General features: G+C 44.7%; 5 protein-coding genes across 6 annotated transcripts; 2 read left to right on the top strand and 3 right to left on the bottom strand.

The window, feature by feature from the left end:
* Positions 1–188: 188 nt before the first annotated feature.
* On the bottom strand, positions 189–5,947 carry LOC128722148 (uncharacterized). 2 transcript variants are annotated; one of them, XM_053815985.1, is made up of 6 exons: positions 5,806–5,947; positions 3,142–3,274; positions 2,903–3,049; positions 2,590–2,816; positions 2,403–2,513; positions 189–1,045 (listed from the first exon to the last, which is right to left on the bottom strand). In XM_053815985.1, the coding sequence occupies exons 1-6, from the start codon at positions 5,945–5,947 to the stop codon at positions 993–995; spliced, it is 813 nt and encodes a 270-aa protein (XP_053671960.1). In that variant the 3' UTR covers positions 189–992. The 2 variants fall into 2 exon arrangements, with proteins under 2 accessions (XP_053671960.1, XP_053671961.1); XM_053815986.1 differs by lacking the exon at positions 5,806–5,947 and adding an exon at positions 3,372–3,392.
* A 493-nt stretch (positions 5,948–6,440) lies between these two features.
* Positions 6,441–8,783, top strand: LOC128721051 (uncharacterized). Its single transcript, XM_053814760.1, has 6 exons — positions 6,441–6,758; positions 6,828–6,956; positions 7,030–7,160; positions 7,232–7,381; positions 7,442–7,544; positions 7,611–8,783. The coding sequence occupies exons 1-6, from the start codon at positions 6,441–6,443 to the stop codon at positions 8,781–8,783; spliced, it is 2,004 nt and encodes a 667-aa protein (XP_053670735.1).
* A 42-nt stretch (positions 8,784–8,825) lies between these two features.
* Positions 8,826–9,850, bottom strand: LOC128730678 (uncharacterized). Its single transcript, XM_053823753.1, has 5 exons — positions 9,729–9,850; positions 9,587–9,652; positions 9,363–9,515; positions 9,157–9,261; positions 8,826–9,017 (listed from the first exon to the last, which is right to left on the bottom strand). Exons 3-5 carry the CDS (start codon positions 9,501–9,503, stop codon positions 8,922–8,924), a joined length of 342 nt encoding a protein of 113 aa, XP_053679728.1. The 5' UTR covers positions 9,504–9,515; positions 9,587–9,652; positions 9,729–9,850; the 3' UTR covers positions 8,826–8,921.
* Positions 9,851–10,997: 1,147 nt separating this feature from the next.
* LOC128730520 (RNA-binding protein lark) lies at positions 10,998–13,556 on the top strand. The gene is made up of 2 exons (XM_053823572.1): positions 10,998–11,540; positions 12,113–13,556. The coding sequence occupies exons 1-2, from the start codon at positions 11,013–11,015 to the stop codon at positions 12,443–12,445; spliced, it is 861 nt and encodes a 286-aa protein (XP_053679547.1). The 5' UTR covers positions 10,998–11,012; the 3' UTR covers positions 12,446–13,556.
* Positions 13,557–13,787: 231 nt separating this feature from the next.
* Positions 13,788–15,058, bottom strand: LOC128730960 (group XIIA secretory phospholipase A2). The gene is made up of 3 exons (XM_053824053.1): positions 14,521–15,058; positions 14,210–14,452; positions 13,788–14,142 (listed from the first exon to the last, which is right to left on the bottom strand). The coding sequence occupies exons 1-3, from the start codon at positions 14,750–14,752 to the stop codon at positions 13,910–13,912; spliced, it is 708 nt and encodes a 235-aa protein (XP_053680028.1). The 5' UTR covers positions 14,753–15,058; the 3' UTR covers positions 13,788–13,909.
* Positions 15,059–15,270: the final 212 nt, after the last annotated feature.

A 15,270-nucleotide genomic window follows, 5' to 3' on the forward strand; every position in this document is an offset into this window, starting at 1 on the left:
ATGTAACTAAACAAAGATGGAGTTTGATAATGCTTTAACATAGAAAGAATGCATCGCATATGTAAGTATGAACGAGAAATAAGATCATTATCAACCATCAACAGAAACACTACCTATTCCTCTTTTTTCTTTCCTTTAAAAGACAATGAATCTCTAAGGCCGCCAACAACACGCAATGAGGAATTTGCATTAAAGTACTACAGTTTATTTTTTGATTCTTCTTGTTTAAATACGTTTAGATTGCTAACAATGCCGTAAACATTTTAAATCTCTCAGAGTACATTTTCTAATTCCACCCATGTGGAACACGTTTGCTAGAAATTCTTCTGGTTCTGTTGCTTCCATTTATTTATTTTTTTAATTCATTTTTGGCAATTAAATTGTGTGAACTGTTCCCACAGTTCGATGATCCAATTGTACTACACACACAAAATACACTGTGTACGTAAACTATGTATAGAAGGTAAAGATTTGTCTAGTACAAAACTGAAAATGGTCTTCTTATAAAAAAAACAAAAATAATAAAATAGCTCACGAATATCGTACTAAAACTATAAAAAGCATTGCGCATTGCGTTGGTATCAACAGTCAAGCCCTTTGTTAAAGGCTGTTTGGCGGACCTACGGGTTGGGGCAGGTAGCGAGCGGGTGGGTGGTGGGCGAACGCCTTTAGCAAACCGTTGGCTGGCTAGTGTATTTGATTTTCCTACGCACAAACACGTCGTGGCCCAAAAAGCAGCGCAAGCAGTTTAGACGGAATTGCACAATGCTGCAATGCAATGCGGCTGTGGAAACGGAATCATTCATTGTCTATGCTCCTATGTGCGTGGCCAGTGCCCCCGGTCCAGGTACACCGTGCGGGGGTGAGGAGCAGGAAGTGGCAATTTTCTCGCACGCGGTGATGATGTTCGGTGGTGCATTATTTCTGGTGTAAACAGGACCCCACGAACGAGCATGAAGGCGGATCGCCATCTCAGCCGGACACACTCCGCGTTACACCTCGAACGATTTGTAATTGCTAACCAGTGACGTGACAAAAAATACATCTACGCGCAAGGAAGGATAAATTGTTCTATTTCATTAGTGGCGTCCGTTTCATCGTGCCCAATTCAAAGCAATGCCATACGGTTACGGGTTAGGGGGATCGGAGGCATAATGCCTCGCAGCACACGAAAATCGATAGCAGAACAATTAGAAGCTCGTTTGTTTGTTGTTTGAACACGAAGGCAAACACAACCCTCATCATGCAATGGTCGAGGAGTGAGAAAAACACGAAAAATGGTTGCGTGTTAGCACCATAAACAGCATTCATTAACTCGCGAAGAACCTTGTCAAGGTCGTAAGAATTCCTTTTCGACTATCAATTAACGCATCGCCTTATCAAATTTTGTTTTATGCTTTTTTTTTGCTCTTCGATATCTCGTTTTTGTAACTGGGAATAAATAGCTGCGCTAATATCGCACGTGGAATGATGTAATCAGAATAGTATCGTAATTTGACTGGACGAAGGAAGTGTCGGTAAGCTTAAGGGATATGGTTCATATTGATTGCTTTCAATACTCTTATATTCACATTGGAAATTTCACAACTTTTAACGCAGGGAGTTCCAAGCGAACCGTCGTTTTCTTTTAATATCATAAGAAAATACCGTTCTTTGACACTGGAATGTGTATATATGTATATCATGCGCTTCTACCTCACTGCCTTTTGCCTCGAATTGCATCGGAACTTCTAACCCTAGTGTAGTTGGCAATTCGATTCTTTATCGATAAAGAAAAATTCACGCTCTCTTGCACCACGTGCGCTATTATTATGTGTGAGTGTAACAAATTCATAAATTCTGTTTAAAGTAGTACTATCGCACCTACCTGATGATAGTGGCTTATTGATTGTAAAAAACAGCTTACTATACAAAATAGGCTCAAAAGAGAAATACAATCATCTTATGACGCTCTTCTAATGGTAGTTGGTGGTACCGATACACACACCGATGGTGTTGACGCTACACGCTAATTAGTGGAGTGGATAAACGCCAATTCTGTTTGGGCTTTCAGGTGAATGGTTCTCTAACAATGTGTACAAAAAATGCTAATATAAAAAACGAGCTTAATAGAGAGATGGAGTGTTTGGGTTTACGTCGGTCAGAAGGTAAAACAGGAATTGTTGCACAATACCGATCAATACCACCGTCATGTTTTGGGGTTTACCTCAATAAATTATGTGTTAAATTTAACGAATTCTCAGAGTCTGCAGGTTCTTGGTTACGCAATGGGTCGAGGGCATCGGGGGATTCAGTTGCGGTCAGTTACAACGGAGAGGAAAACGTGGGAAGTTTGTCAGCGGAGGATGCAACACGCACAACGCTTCAATCATCAAACACACGGTTCAAGCTAACATTGATACCTTGGCCTTGCTGCGTTTCGAGCTCACGGACGATAAAGTTTCGAAGCTCTTCATACGCCTGCTTCAGGTTGTTGTTCTGCACAATCACGTCAAAGTTTCCCGGTGTCGTGCCTGTGGAGGATCAGATAACCCAACAAAAGCGTTAAAGGTGCTAATTTGAACGCAATATAAATGCACCAATTCGTACCGTATTCGATCTCATTGCGTGCCGTGTTCAAGCGTTTCTGCAGACTTTCTTCCGTTTCCGTTTGACGTCCACGCAGTCTACGTTCCAGCTCCTCGATCGACGGGGGATTCACGAACACAAGCAGAGGATTTAATCGGTCCGAGTTGCGGATTTGTTTCACTCCCTCGATTTCGATGTCCAGTACGCATACCTTTCCTTGGTGTTGAACATTTTCCACTGCTTTTTTGCTAAAACAAAAATTCAGAAACCGCATGTTACAACGTTTTTCTTTTTTCACGTATCAAAATGTCCTTCAAGGCATCCTTTTTCATACCTAGTTCCATACATATTTCCACTGAATACTGCCGTTTCAATAAATTCACCATTCTCAATCGCACCCTGCATCTCTTCTACCGAAACGAAATGGTAGTGAATGCCGTTTTCCTCCCCAGGGCGGGGTTTGCGTGTCGTATGGGAAACACTAGAATAACAATATTGATATTTTTATTAATGAAAAAGCAGAAAAAAAAACGCAGAACAAAGAATCCACGTTTTGCCATTTGCCATGCTCACCTGAACCCGAACGTATCTGGAAACTCTTTGAACAGCTTCTTCAGCAGAGTACTCTTACCCGAGCCCGAAGGGCCACAGATGACGAGGGGACGTGGGCCTTGTTTAACCATGTTTCCGTTAAGGCTTGAAAATGCTGTTCCACCGGGTAAACCGAGGGCGAAAGATAAAGAATTAGCCTCAATATACAAGTAGCGTTGCGCGTTGAGTACACGCTGGCACGTTCAACTAACATTGAATAAAATACCGCCCACTTGCTCCTTGATCGACTTTTGGTACTGTACTACTTCAAGCGGATCGTATGACACTAATTTACACCACCGTCCAAGGTGTTGGAAGTCTCCAACGAAGCAATATTTAAAAGCAAACAAACATGCACCACTAAAACGCAACTAATGATAAATAATGTATACTAAAAAACGCCAACACCACTGCCCACTACGTTCGAGGCAATAACTTTGTCCAACACGCAATATTCTACTGCGACCTATTTACTGCCTAAGGTCCATCCGATCGACCGACCGGTCCTTGTCCGAGTATGGCACGGAACACGGACGGCTATGACTCACGCAAATTTTCCCCGAGCTCGCGGGTGAAAAACAAAATGTACAGCAGTAGCGAGAGATGCCGCTTATTTTCTCTCCACCGTTTAGACACGACGCAATCGTAAGACAAAAGTTCCCAACAAGGAAATATTTCACACCATCACCGGCTGCTCATCAAGACAAGGTCGTGCGCCCGTCCACATGTACTGTGTTGCAAATGGCGCAGTTAATACGCTCTCCGGTGCTCCCGGGGTCTAGATCCAGCTGCGTATGGATATGAACTGGGTTCGGAACGGCTCGGGTAAGCAAATATCTTTCCCGGTCGCGGACAAGTTCGGGTGGTTTGTGTTTTTTTTTTCGATCGCAAAATGAATCCTGACATGCGCAAAAGGATCCACTGGCTGTCACGCGCAAGCGCCCCAGCGAGGATCGTGAATTCGTGCGTTCGTGATCGCCGCTGCCGGTCCCACGACAGCTCGAGACCATTTTCTCGTTGCTAAGGGCGCCCCCGATCCTTTCTCTTCAAATCACGCAGCAAAGAGCGGCGGCAAGCAGATTTGCGGCAAATCGTTTCGTCTAAACTTTCGACTACCGTGATCTCTTACCAACCCGAAGCTAGGGAATATTAATCATCACGTGGTGGTGAAATGGCAAACTAGATGGCAACCAAGACAACCGCCACAGCTCTTGGTGGCCCCAATGCCTACTGCCAAAAGCGGGGTGGGTTATGTGCTGTGCCTTTATTCTTAGCGCACCCGGAGCGTTTCTCCCCGCTGTGCACCATTTTCAGGCCACTCTTGCCGCCCCGTTTGACGGCATCCTTGTTCGACGTTAAATGGTCCGTAATACTAACGCAAATCGATTCCTTCTCGCAGTCACATCGTCTGCTGACTACGGAGGATGTTTGTTTTTTTTTTCAATCAGAATAGTTTTTTTTGCTAACGACAATTTAAATGGATCGCGTTGCTTTGCCGCAATTATAGCGAGTGTATTTTCATCAGACGACCGTACTATTCTGGGGCGAGGTTAAATTAGATTTGCACATACACTGCCGCTATCACATTTCATGGAGGTACCACCACTCGGTTTGATTAGCATCGTTAGGTTGAACAAAATGCACAATGTGTATGCCGGCACGGACACTCCTACAGCCACACCCCGACGAAGACGACGGTTAGTAGATCGAAGAGGGTGGCAAAAAAAACATTGTGGCTATAAATAGTAACCGCGCTGGCGCGGTTATTAAAAACGCACTCGTTTTTTAATCGCGATGCTCTAGGGAAATCACGCCGTCGTGTAAAGATGCGGCTGGATATGTGTTTTTTCTCGGCTGGATATAAAAGGATCGCTATAGGGCACGTATAACCTGCAAAATGCTGCTGAATTGATTTACATTGCAAAAGCAAAAAACATAAAGTAATGATTTTACATAAAGGATGCGTTAACGTTGGCATGTTTCTCTGATGGATGGGGTTATGCGACATATAAAAAGCAAAAAAACACTATTATTTGGAGCTATTCCAAGGGAAATTAAGGCCAGTTACGCTACTCGTTACGCTACAGTTGCTCTATCAAAAAACGACGATTTTCTCGCGTATGGGTATTTGCAAGGACATTACTCACCCCTTGCAATCATAACCGTTAGTGTAAGCATGATGGATGTGTTATGGTTTGTTTCGAATGAGGCCGGTACAGACAATTATGTTAGTCACAAAAAAGCTCGGACTTCACGGTGTTACTGGCGACGGATGGTGGGTATGGTTAGCAAATTTCGAGTGAAATCCACAATTCGAGAGCGCTTTCAAACAGCCAAATGAACAATTGCTGGAATCGTAACTACTGTTTTTGTTTTTGTTCAAAGGCTGTTTCTTCGAGGTAGAGCAGTTTCTAAGGTATTTTAGCTGGTAATTTGGCACAAATATCCACAGCGATTAGGTCAGTTGGTGTGTCGAGCAAGCGCGGAAGTTAATGCTCTCAATCTCTTAAACAAAAAGCAGCAGGAATGCTATATCTCGCTTCCGGGTCAGAATGCTGCTGGTTTCCACGTTGATGCCGGAGTTAGCAGACGTTTTTTTCCTAGCCTTCCGTTGTTTCGTTTGGCAGTCTGTTCCGGTCTATTTACCTTTGGCTAAATGCAGAAAATATTGCCGGTGGTGCTCGTGGGGTTTTCGATTAGCAAAACTATTGCGGCAAACCGGTAGGTGCTTTGCGACCTCGCACAAACTAAATGCTGCTGTCCGACACCGAAAGTTGTTGAGTAACATCAGTAGGAGGGCTTCGGCACGAAAGAAAAGCGTCCTTTTAGCGGTTTTCCGGCTTTCGGTGATGTCTGCACAGGCCAATTTTCACGTTCGCAGCCACAAGAATTTGGAAAACGTGGGATTTTGCTCCGATGCAAAGAGCCGAAAAACACAGAATGCACTGCACTCGATGTACATGCACGCACACAGCTGTCGCGCGGTTTTTTGTGTACATTGACGGCGGAACTGTCAAATAAGGGTAGCTGATGCTGTCAAATATCGTACGGTGACCAGCGAATTATTTCCGGAATTTAAAACATTTTCGCCTCGTGACTACATTTTATTTTTTTTTAAATAATTCAATTAACATCTGTCTCCATTTGTTTAATTCAAGATTTTCCTTTTTCTGCAAGTGTTTCTAAAATGTGGTTGCTTTTCAATTGGATTATCCATTTACATACAGCATAAATAATCGAAGCAATCATCGAGTTCAATAGTACTGCGTAACGGCGTGAGAATGTCCAAATTTCTATCACTTAATCGTCCTACGAGGGTTTCCAAATTAATTTTAAACACCCCGCATCATCCTGATGCTCTTCCACGTGAAATTATCCCACAATGGATCGATTTGCTACCATCGTGCAAGCTGCCGAACCGATCCTGTCCTTTACACGAGATGAGCTTTTCCCGAGGTCCTCTAGCACATACCATTTGGGAATTTCCTAGAAGCCATGGTTTTGATCATCATGACCCTTGCCTTCGAATCGTCCGAAGAAGCTACCATTTGCTGCACGATAAGTATTTGCAAAACTTCTGGACAACAGCACTGAAAAAAGTACACCATTGATGTTTGTTTCAGTATCTGCAATGTAATAAGATGAATTGCGATTTCAAATTGTTGCAGAATCTATACCAACGTGGTCTGATTAACGACGAAGAGAGGGTAACGTGTTCGCTCAGGGAACTTAATCAGTACCGAAGCTTTCTTTACCAGCAGTACCGATTGAAGTTGCTCAAAAAACTACATCAAATTGTAGGTATTTCAATTAAAAAGTTTTTTTTTTCTTATCCAGTCACATTTGTCGTTTTTTGTTTTGTATTTTTAGCAAGTTGATAATTATGATCAATTTCAAACTGCAAAAATTCAAGCTCATTTGAGGAACATTAAAGATTTTAGCGAAAAATTGAGTGTCGTCCGTAAGCGAGCTGAAATCGTCTTTAAAAATAAAATAGATCGGTAAGTAAAAAAAATCATAATCACCCATGGTGTTGCTGAAAAAAGGTTCATGCTTTTCTCATTGTATGAAGCTGGAATCAAGGGATCAGTGATTACAAGCTACAGATAGAAAAGATAGCGCGTGATCATGAAAACAAAAAGCAGCTAGGAATTAGTAAAGGACACCTGCGGGATATTGAGAACAAGTACCGATATCTTCAACTGCTCGCCCAGCGAAAGAGGTAAAAGCTAACGATGTTCGATGCCACAAGCAGCAAATGGTTCACGTTCTATACTTACAGGAGCATGTTAATTCTAAAAAGACAACTTAGAGAACGAGACGTCTCCCTACGTCAGCGGTTGTTAAAGAACAAGCACAGAAAACTCGAAATCCGAACGAGGATGGTAAGTACAACGAGAAAGCTTCCTTTTCCCGATCCGTTATAGTGGAATCAACTGGTTTTATTACAGAACGTTGAGCGTTTTCGTATGCACTACATGACGTACATAAAGGAACGGAATGAAAAGAGACAAATTTTGGAAACCTTTCTCGCTCAAATGCAACATAAGGTGCAAGATCGAAAGGATATGTACGAACGAAAGCACAAAAAGTTAGACGAGGAACTGGTCCGCAGGAAAGCCCGCAATTTGACCCGTAAATACGATCGCCGTAGTAGGGCAGCTCTTGTGAAAGCCTTGTCGAAGGAGTGTAAGAAAGGTATTTGGACAAAGGCTGCTGGTCGAAGTCCTTCTATGGTTCAGGAGGTGATAGAACGTGCAATCAACGCGGCCTATGCAATTCACACTACCATAAGCCCTACCACCAGCAGCACGCAGATAATCGACACTGCTAGCCAGATCGTTTTTGATCTTCGCGATGTACCAAACGAGCCGTTACCTCAAGATAGTTTAACCAAGGGATATGTCATGAACCGATTGCGTGAAATAATGGAACAAATTGTCCAGACGTTGGTCCAGAGCACATGTGAGCTGATAGAGCAAGTAGCTTTAAGAAAAACGGAAAGCAACAACGATGACCAAACTATGCGGTCATCACTCTCGAATCAGGTGAGCTTTGTCAGAATGACCGGTCAGACAGAACGCTGTTCGAGGGTCTCCATTGGACCTGTTTCGATCGTAGCACAGTATGAAACCGACAATTATTCGTTGAAGAAATGCAAACTGAGACCACCGACCCCGGTTACGTCGGTCACGTCGCTGGTGGAATGCACCTTTGGCCAACCGGAAGAGGAACGATCGAGTACTAGCAAGCTGGAAGTAAGTGCGGAATCGGCCTTGAATGTGATACAACGCATTCATTCCGACGACTATCCGCTGATACACGTCATGTACAGCCAACGTCGCTTTTTGGAGGTGAATCTGTTAAAATATCGCAAGATAGTTGAACCGTACGTCGAACAGCGCGTTCTAGCCGCAATTGATCTCGACCACATAACCATCGAAGGCATAAACGACGTGAGCGTTGGAGCTGATGAAAGAGAAAGGATCCTTCAGCGAACGGCTAGTGGTCTTCTGAGTTTTCCCGCTAACGATCGTTTATATGCGGACGCATTGTTTGACTCGGTTAATTTTCTATCGGCAGTTGTGATCAAAAAAATTCAGCATACATTAAACGTCCCATAATGAAGTAAAATACAAATGTTTCTTTTACAATCTTTATGCAATGTTGTTTTTGTTCTGCGATGTAACACTTTTTAAGAGAGAATCAAAATAAAGAATGTCTTAACAGTTTCGTTTAGAGGGGATGGATGATTACCGCTCTTATTCAAGCATTTTCTGTAACCGACCATCGTCGTACATCTTCTTGATGTCTGTGCCACCACCGACAAAGTTGCCATCGATAAACACTCGCGGTACCTACGGGGTCAAAGATAAGGAAACAGATAGTGATTAGAACCTTTCAATCTTTGAAGCATTCATTATCACTTGTTACTCGAGTGAGTCATCATGGAGTGACATGAAATATCATGGAGTGCTACCCCACGCTTTCTCTTACCGTTCTTGCGCCGGTCAATTCTCCGAGCACGGATTGAATCTCATCACCATCGTTGCGCTTGTCAAGCTCGTAGCATGCAAAGTCATGGTTAAGCTTCTTGAATGGCTGTGAAACGATGAATTATGAAATCAATTGTGAAACGATTAATTATTTACAATAAATAACTACTCCGACCACGTCATACTCCACATTGGTCTTGCACTTACCTCCTTCGCCATAGTGCAGTACGGGCAGTAAGTCTTCGAGAAAATAACGACTTTATCCTTGGCGATGGCCGTTTTGACGAATTCCGCAACTGGACCGCTCATGTTTGCTGCTCCGACACTCCGGCTAACAAATGAACCCATACAATGGAACGGCTGTAAGTAACAAAAATACGGTTCTAGTTCGTTATCTGTAACACTTCGAATATGCAATTTAAAATATTTACCACAACAAATGGAATAAATCCGCTGTAGAGGAATGCAGATAGCAGTGGGTAGCTATCTACAATCCGCTGATGAAGACAAGACCGATATGCAATATGATTGAATGTTTTCCGTTTTCCCTTTGAAATGACGATATGTACGCACCTGATTCAAAGATTTAAAAGACTCTTTTCTTATCAATTAACACTTAACTAGTAGACCGATAGCCGTACTTTTTAAAGTATTAAACAAAATGACGAAATCGTTCGAAAGGAGCTGCACCTTCCGAAACAATAATAACAATAACAGTAATAATTACACACCTATTCACCTTTTCTCAACATAACCATCAAGACCCACGTCACTTTGTTGTCAAAGATCGTAGCTGTCAAATCAGCTGTGGTGAGAAAAGTGACAAGTGGTGAGAAAAGTGGAAGCCGAAAGTGCTGCGAGGGTCTGGAATTTGCCGTAGGATTGGAAGCGTAAAAATATCGCTCGTAGTGCAGGATCACCGCTATAGTGCTGCCTAAGGTAAGTGCCTCACGACATGTATGCTATATTCTGCATTTGTGTACAAAAGCGGGCGCAAATTCCCAATGTTCCCAATGGCTCCCCTCCCCGGGGGCTGCATCGCTTTGGATGCCCAAATCGGCCATGTTTGTTCGTCGGCCTGTGGCTTCGATACCACGGATGCACGGAATGCACGCGGCGTGATATCCCTGTAGTATTTCGGGTTAGAACAAATAATTGTAAGACAAATGGGGCACATTTTACTCCCGATTTTCGGTGCGGACCAGAATCGGCCTGAGAGGGTGGTGCTGTGACGCGGCAGCCTAATTTTTAGCCATCTCTCTTCTTTATCCGCATTGTAGCAAATTGAAATAAGAAGAAAAAAAATCTTAATCGATCATATCTCGCTTCGTTTTGTTATTATTGTTGCTGTTTTTGAAGAAACCCGAGTTTCCATCAGCCGCCGCCGCCGGGTTTGGTACGCAGCCGGAATCGTCACGGCCGTCGCCGCCTCCGCTGCCCGGGATCGTCCTCGAAAGCAGTCGCCGTTTGGTACAACTGCCCCGTACGCAGTCGTCCGTTTGTTTACGTGTTCCGGTTCGGATTTCATCGCAAAAGAAAAGCTAGAAAACAAGAAAAAAACAGTACAGACTAGTAGGCGATCGTCCATCGCGCGAGTACGATAATCCGTCCTTCCCCCGCACTCTCGATAGTAGTATCCGTGGGAGCAAAGAAGGTTCGCTCCTTCCGGCCTCCTCGCGCAAACCCGTCAAAATAGATCCAACAAGCGAAAGCGGCCGGGAGCTGCCGCCCGGTACGTTCAAGCTCTTCATCGGCAATGTGGACGAGAAGACGCAACCGTCCGAGCTGCGGCCACTGTTCGAAAAGTACGGCACAGTGGTCGAGTGCGACGTGGTGAAGAATTTCGGCTTCGTGCACATGGAAAACGAAGATCAGGGCCGCGAGGCGATCCAGCATCTGAACGGGTACGTGATCGGCGGGCAGCCGATCAAGGTGGAGGCGGCCAGGAGCCGCCGGGCCCCAAACGCCAACACGACGAAAATCTTCGTCGGCAACCTGACGGACAAAACGCGCGCCCCGCAAGTTCGCGAGCTGTTTCAGAAGTTCGGTTCCGTCGTCGAGTGCGATATCGTGCGCAACTACGGCTTCGTGCACCTTGACCCCACCGGGGACGTGAACGAAGCGATCCGGGAACTGAACGGGATGATGGTGGACGGCCAGCCGATGAAGGTGCAGGTGTCCACCAGTCGCGTCCGGCCGAAGCCGGGTATGGGCGATCCGGAACAGTGCTACCGGTGCGGTCGGGCCGGCCACTGGTCGAAGGAGTGCCCGCGTCTGATCTGGGCCGAACGAGGCTTCCGCGAGCGCAGCATGTACGCCCGGGATCCGTACCCACCGCCACCGCCGCCGCCGTTCCTTCGCGATCGTATCATGGACGGATTTAGGGTAAAATCGATCACCAACCATTCTAAACACTCATTCTTCTCGAACTCTCTTTCTGTCCCTTCTTTCTCTACCCCCTCCACATCTCTCTCTCTCTCTCTTTGTTCGCTTTATAAATTCCCTACTTTTTTGTTTTGGCCTGCGATTAGATTTACTTTACACTATCGAGATTTTAAATTCTCTGCTTTTTGTACTATTTTGTTACTGTTGTTGCAATCGCGCATCGTATATTATCATTTGCTGTAGATTTACGGCGTGTTGTTTCGTCAATTATATTTCCTAGTATCCTGCCGCTTGCAGTCAGCGGTGTATTCATTCACGGATCAAAGATTTTGTTTACAATTCCAAAAGATCAATTCGATTCCATCATAATAACTCAACCACACTACTGCTCCCCACAACCCATTGCTGTTCTTTGATGAAGCGCTGGAGTCCCTTTTGTCGTGTCATTGATCGTTATTTATGCGCTTCTCGCTACGACGTAGCAGCAGATATGATCCGTTGTGGATCAAAATGTCCTTCATCCATCTAAATCTAATGTTGGCGAATCTCTGTATGTGTGTGCGATTTTGCAGGACCCATTCGATTACTATGACCGCTACGATGATCCGCGCGATCTGTTCGAGCGCCGGTACGGTATCCGTGGCCGTGACTTTCCCGCCATAAGACGTGAACCGATGCCACCGATTCCACCGCTAATGCGACGCAGCGTCACCGAAAGTACGCGTGCGAGCACCAACACGTACGATGCGATCTTCAGTCGTCGAACGCCACCACCGGCCAGTCGGAACGGTAGCACCGGTACCATCAGTCGTTTTGGCGTCTACGAGGACTTCAGCCGAGACTCCTTTGATGATCGTCGAGGACTGCGTGGCCCTTCGCCGACTCACCGGTACGCGCCGTACTGAGACGGGTTGAACTAGGCCCGTTCGCGCGGGATTTCAAATTGTGGGGGGATGTGCGCGCCGGGCATTCGAAGGAGTTATTCTTCTTCCCTTCGATCCGAGCGATTGAAGCCAACGGATTGCGAAATGGGTGTGCGCTGATTGGGTACTAGGCATGTATTTGAATTGAAACGACAACAGGAATGGGGTTTAAAACACACTCACACATCATTATCTATCGGTCCCGAAGTGCAGCTCCTGGGGCCGGTTCTGGTTGGCTGCAAGGTTGTACTTACAGCTGTTCAAAACTGTAAAATGTTTAGGAATGAAAGGCAACGAGAAACATTTCCTTGTTATTATCTTTGACCGAACGACGATACTTCATCGAAACAATTTGAAGACACCGTTCGATCTATTGTATACATAAAGAAAGTCATCGTGATCCTGTATTGAGCGAGAGATTACGTCGGAGGAATATCCTCCGAGTTTAGGGCGCGTGAAGAACTCATGCTGAAGGAATTCAGTACCTATATTCTTATGTTTTGGTTTTTTTTAACGCCTACAACGCACACGCCAATGATTTTTTAATTTTCCCAATTTAATTTTTATTCTTTTACGGTCGGATTAGCCTAACTTTAATCAAGCGGGCACGTTCCGTTGCGATATGCATTTTATCGCGTAACATCGTGTACTAGTAATTTATGTGTCTTTTTACTTTTTCCGCGTGCTGCCCCATCCTTATGCGTCATCTCATATCTCAAACGTAAACGATAGGACATAAGACGCCCCGGTATAGGTTAAGCTACTGCAGTAGCATCAGTCTGTTTTTTGTGTGTTCTCTTCGCATGCATGCTATGCGTGGCTGTCGGTGAAATGGTTCTTCCATTGCAAAAAAAAACCATAGTACGGCAAGCTTTTTTAGTTTAGTTCCTCGATTCGAAGCCTGTTTTTTCTCGTATACTTTTTTTGTGATTAGAAAACGCGCAAGATGATATGGTATCGATAACTCTACGCTATCTACCGATATGTCCGGGATGGAATCATAAACAAAGTTTTATATACGCAATGCAATTCAAGCTAAACGGATCCACAGCCGAATTAAAATTGTAACATGTATTGTAAGCTACAACAAAAATAAAATAACGATTTAAAATTAAAATTACAATGATGAAAATTAAAAGCTGTGTGATGGAGTGTCTTTTTGCTCTGCTAGGGGGGTGCACGTGTTTGGGTCCTTTATGCCCCTGGATTAGTGATTGGCACGCTCGAATGGTTCTGGTATATGATGCATTTATCTACTACTAATTTTGATTATTATATATTCGCTAAAGAATGTGTCCAAAACAACTGCTCTCAATATGGGATAGTCTTTTATTTCACACGGATGGTAACCATTACGAGGCACGCTAGTCGAGCTTCGCTAATCTAATCACAGTATTGTACAGACTTCTGGGTCATCCTTCGCTCCATACAGATGCGATTCTGCATCTACAGCTCCTTCCAGCCATATTTGTTCTTGTCCTTTCCCTTGTCCCTATCCTTACCGTAGTCCTTCGGGCCCTTGGAGTCGGCATACCTTCCATCCGCCTTCGTACCATCCTGTTTGGCTCCATCCGTCTTTTCTGGCGGACAGTAGCAACATCGTTGCTGTGAGTCAAGGTACGATTTACAGCCCAACGTGATCGTACCGGTGAACAGCATCTTAGCTGCCGCTTTACAACCTACGTGCGAAGGGAAGCGTAATTAGAGCAAATGGTCCGGTGCCACACCATCCCACAAACTGCGTACCTTTTACGACGATTTCGCCCACCACATTTTTCTCGTAATCGTCACAGTATCGATATAGGCAGCGCTTAAAGTCCAGATCGCAAAGTTCCTTGTCGCTGTTGCACGTGTCGTAGCAAACGTCGTGAGCGTTGCAGCATTGCTCCATTTCTACGGCCGGCAAGTATTCGGTGCTGATCTTCATCCCAAGAGAACCGCATCCATCCGATTGTGGGATGTAGAACTTGTTTCGGGAAGGAGTTATGTCTATGACCGGGGGAAAATAAACATTCCATCAATTGAACCGCAAACGTCGCAGTAGGCGTTGTACTCACCGCCAGGACATTTGTAGATGCAATTTTCCTCGACAGCTGCGTCGAACACTTCGTGGACGACTTTGAACTTCTTTGCCACATGCACCACGTTTTTCATCACGTCCCCGAATACAGCTTCCGCGGCGATGATGGCATCGCGCAAATTCGCAATCATATTGGAACCGTAACCGGTGTACGCGTACGTGAGGAAGGTGAGCGAGTAGATCGCCACCTTCATGTACGGGATTTGCATGATTGCGGTCCTTTCTTTTTCTGTTCCGACCGGCAAGCGAACTAATATTTTCACTCGCAACAAATACACCGTTTAGGGTACCTTCTGTTTCTCACTCGGTCCGAAACGACACCGTGCTATATGCGAATTTTCCGATACTTGCGTTAAACGTGACAAGGACCTGTGAATCCTCCCCGATGACGAGCCACTGTGACGTGGCTAATTATTATTCGTACTTTTCGTCGTTTTTCTAGGCGGCAAATTTTAACCAAAAGGCATGATGCATTTTAGCAAAATTTTGCGTTTATTTTTAGCTTAACTACCCCCCTCGTCAACGTAACAGGCGGGTGGACACTGGGTGGGAGCTTGCGGGGTGGTTGTTTGTTTTGATAGGTACGTATACACTCTTTGGTTCGAAGCTTTTAACTGAACGAACATTTTATCTTTGCATGAAATGTTGAATCCATTTTCAATAAATTCTCACACTTGATCGTATCTTAAAGAAATCCTATTTCCCTTTCATTTGAGCGATTTACGGG

This window comes from Anopheles nili, chromosome 2 (genome assembly GCF_943737925.1).
Source record: "Anopheles nili chromosome 2, idAnoNiliSN_F5_01, whole genome shotgun sequence".
NCBI classification, from domain to species: domain Eukaryota; kingdom Metazoa; phylum Arthropoda; class Insecta; order Diptera; family Culicidae; genus Anopheles; species Anopheles nili.

Excerpts from the sequence above, each read along its gene's own strand:
- LOC128722148 (XM_053815985.1), bottom strand. The coding sequence starts at position 5,947 with ATGTTACTCAACAACTTTCGGTGTCGGACAGCAGCATTTAGTTTGTGC. Across the intron at positions 3,050-3,141 it reads CCAGATACGTTCGGGTTCAG|TGTTTCCCATACGACACGCA; the intron begins GTGAGCATGGCA and ends TTGTTATTCTAG. Across the intron at positions 2,514-2,589 it reads ACGCAATGAGATCGAATACG|GCACGACACCGGGAAACTTT; the intron begins GTACGAATTGGT and ends GATCCTCCACAG.
- LOC128721051 (XM_053814760.1), top strand. The coding sequence starts at position 6,441 with ATGTCCAAATTTCTATCACTTAATCGTCCTACGAGGGTTTCCAAATTA. Across the intron at positions 7,161-7,231 it reads TTTAAAAATAAAATAGATCG|CTGGAATCAAGGGATCAGTG; the intron begins GTAAGTAAAAAA and ends CATTGTATGAAG. Across the intron at positions 7,382-7,441 it reads CTGCTCGCCCAGCGAAAGAG|GAGCATGTTAATTCTAAAAA; the intron begins GTAAAAGCTAAC and ends CTATACTTACAG.
- LOC128730678 (XM_053823753.1), bottom strand. The coding sequence starts at position 9,503 with ATGGGTTCATTTGTTAGCCGGAGTGTCGGAGCAGCAAACATGAGCGGT. Across the intron at positions 9,262-9,362 it reads ACTGCACTATGGCGAAGGAG|CCATTCAAGAAGCTTAACCA; the intron begins GTAAGTGCAAGA and ends ATCGTTTCACAG. Across the intron at positions 9,018-9,156 it reads AATTGACCGGCGCAAGAACG|GTACCGCGAGTGTTTATCGA; the intron begins GTAAGAGAAAGC and ends TTGACCCCGTAG.
- LOC128730520 (XM_053823572.1), top strand. The coding sequence starts at position 11,013 with ATGGAAAACGAAGATCAGGGCCGCGAGGCGATCCAGCATCTGAACGGG. Across the intron at positions 11,541-12,112 it reads GTATCATGGACGGATTTAGG|GACCCATTCGATTACTATGA; the intron begins GTAAAATCGATC and ends GCGATTTTGCAG.
- LOC128730960 (XM_053824053.1), bottom strand. The coding sequence starts at position 14,752 with ATGCAAATCCCGTACATGAAGGTGGCGATCTACTCGCTCACCTTCCTC. Across the intron at positions 14,453-14,520 it reads CATCTACAAATGTCCTGGCG|ACATAACTCCTTCCCGAAAC; the intron begins GTGAGTACAACG and ends CCCCGGTCATAG. Across the intron at positions 14,143-14,209 it reads GGGCGAAATCGTCGTAAAAG|GTTGTAAAGCGGCAGCTAAG; the intron begins GTACGCAGTTTG and ends CTTCGCACGTAG.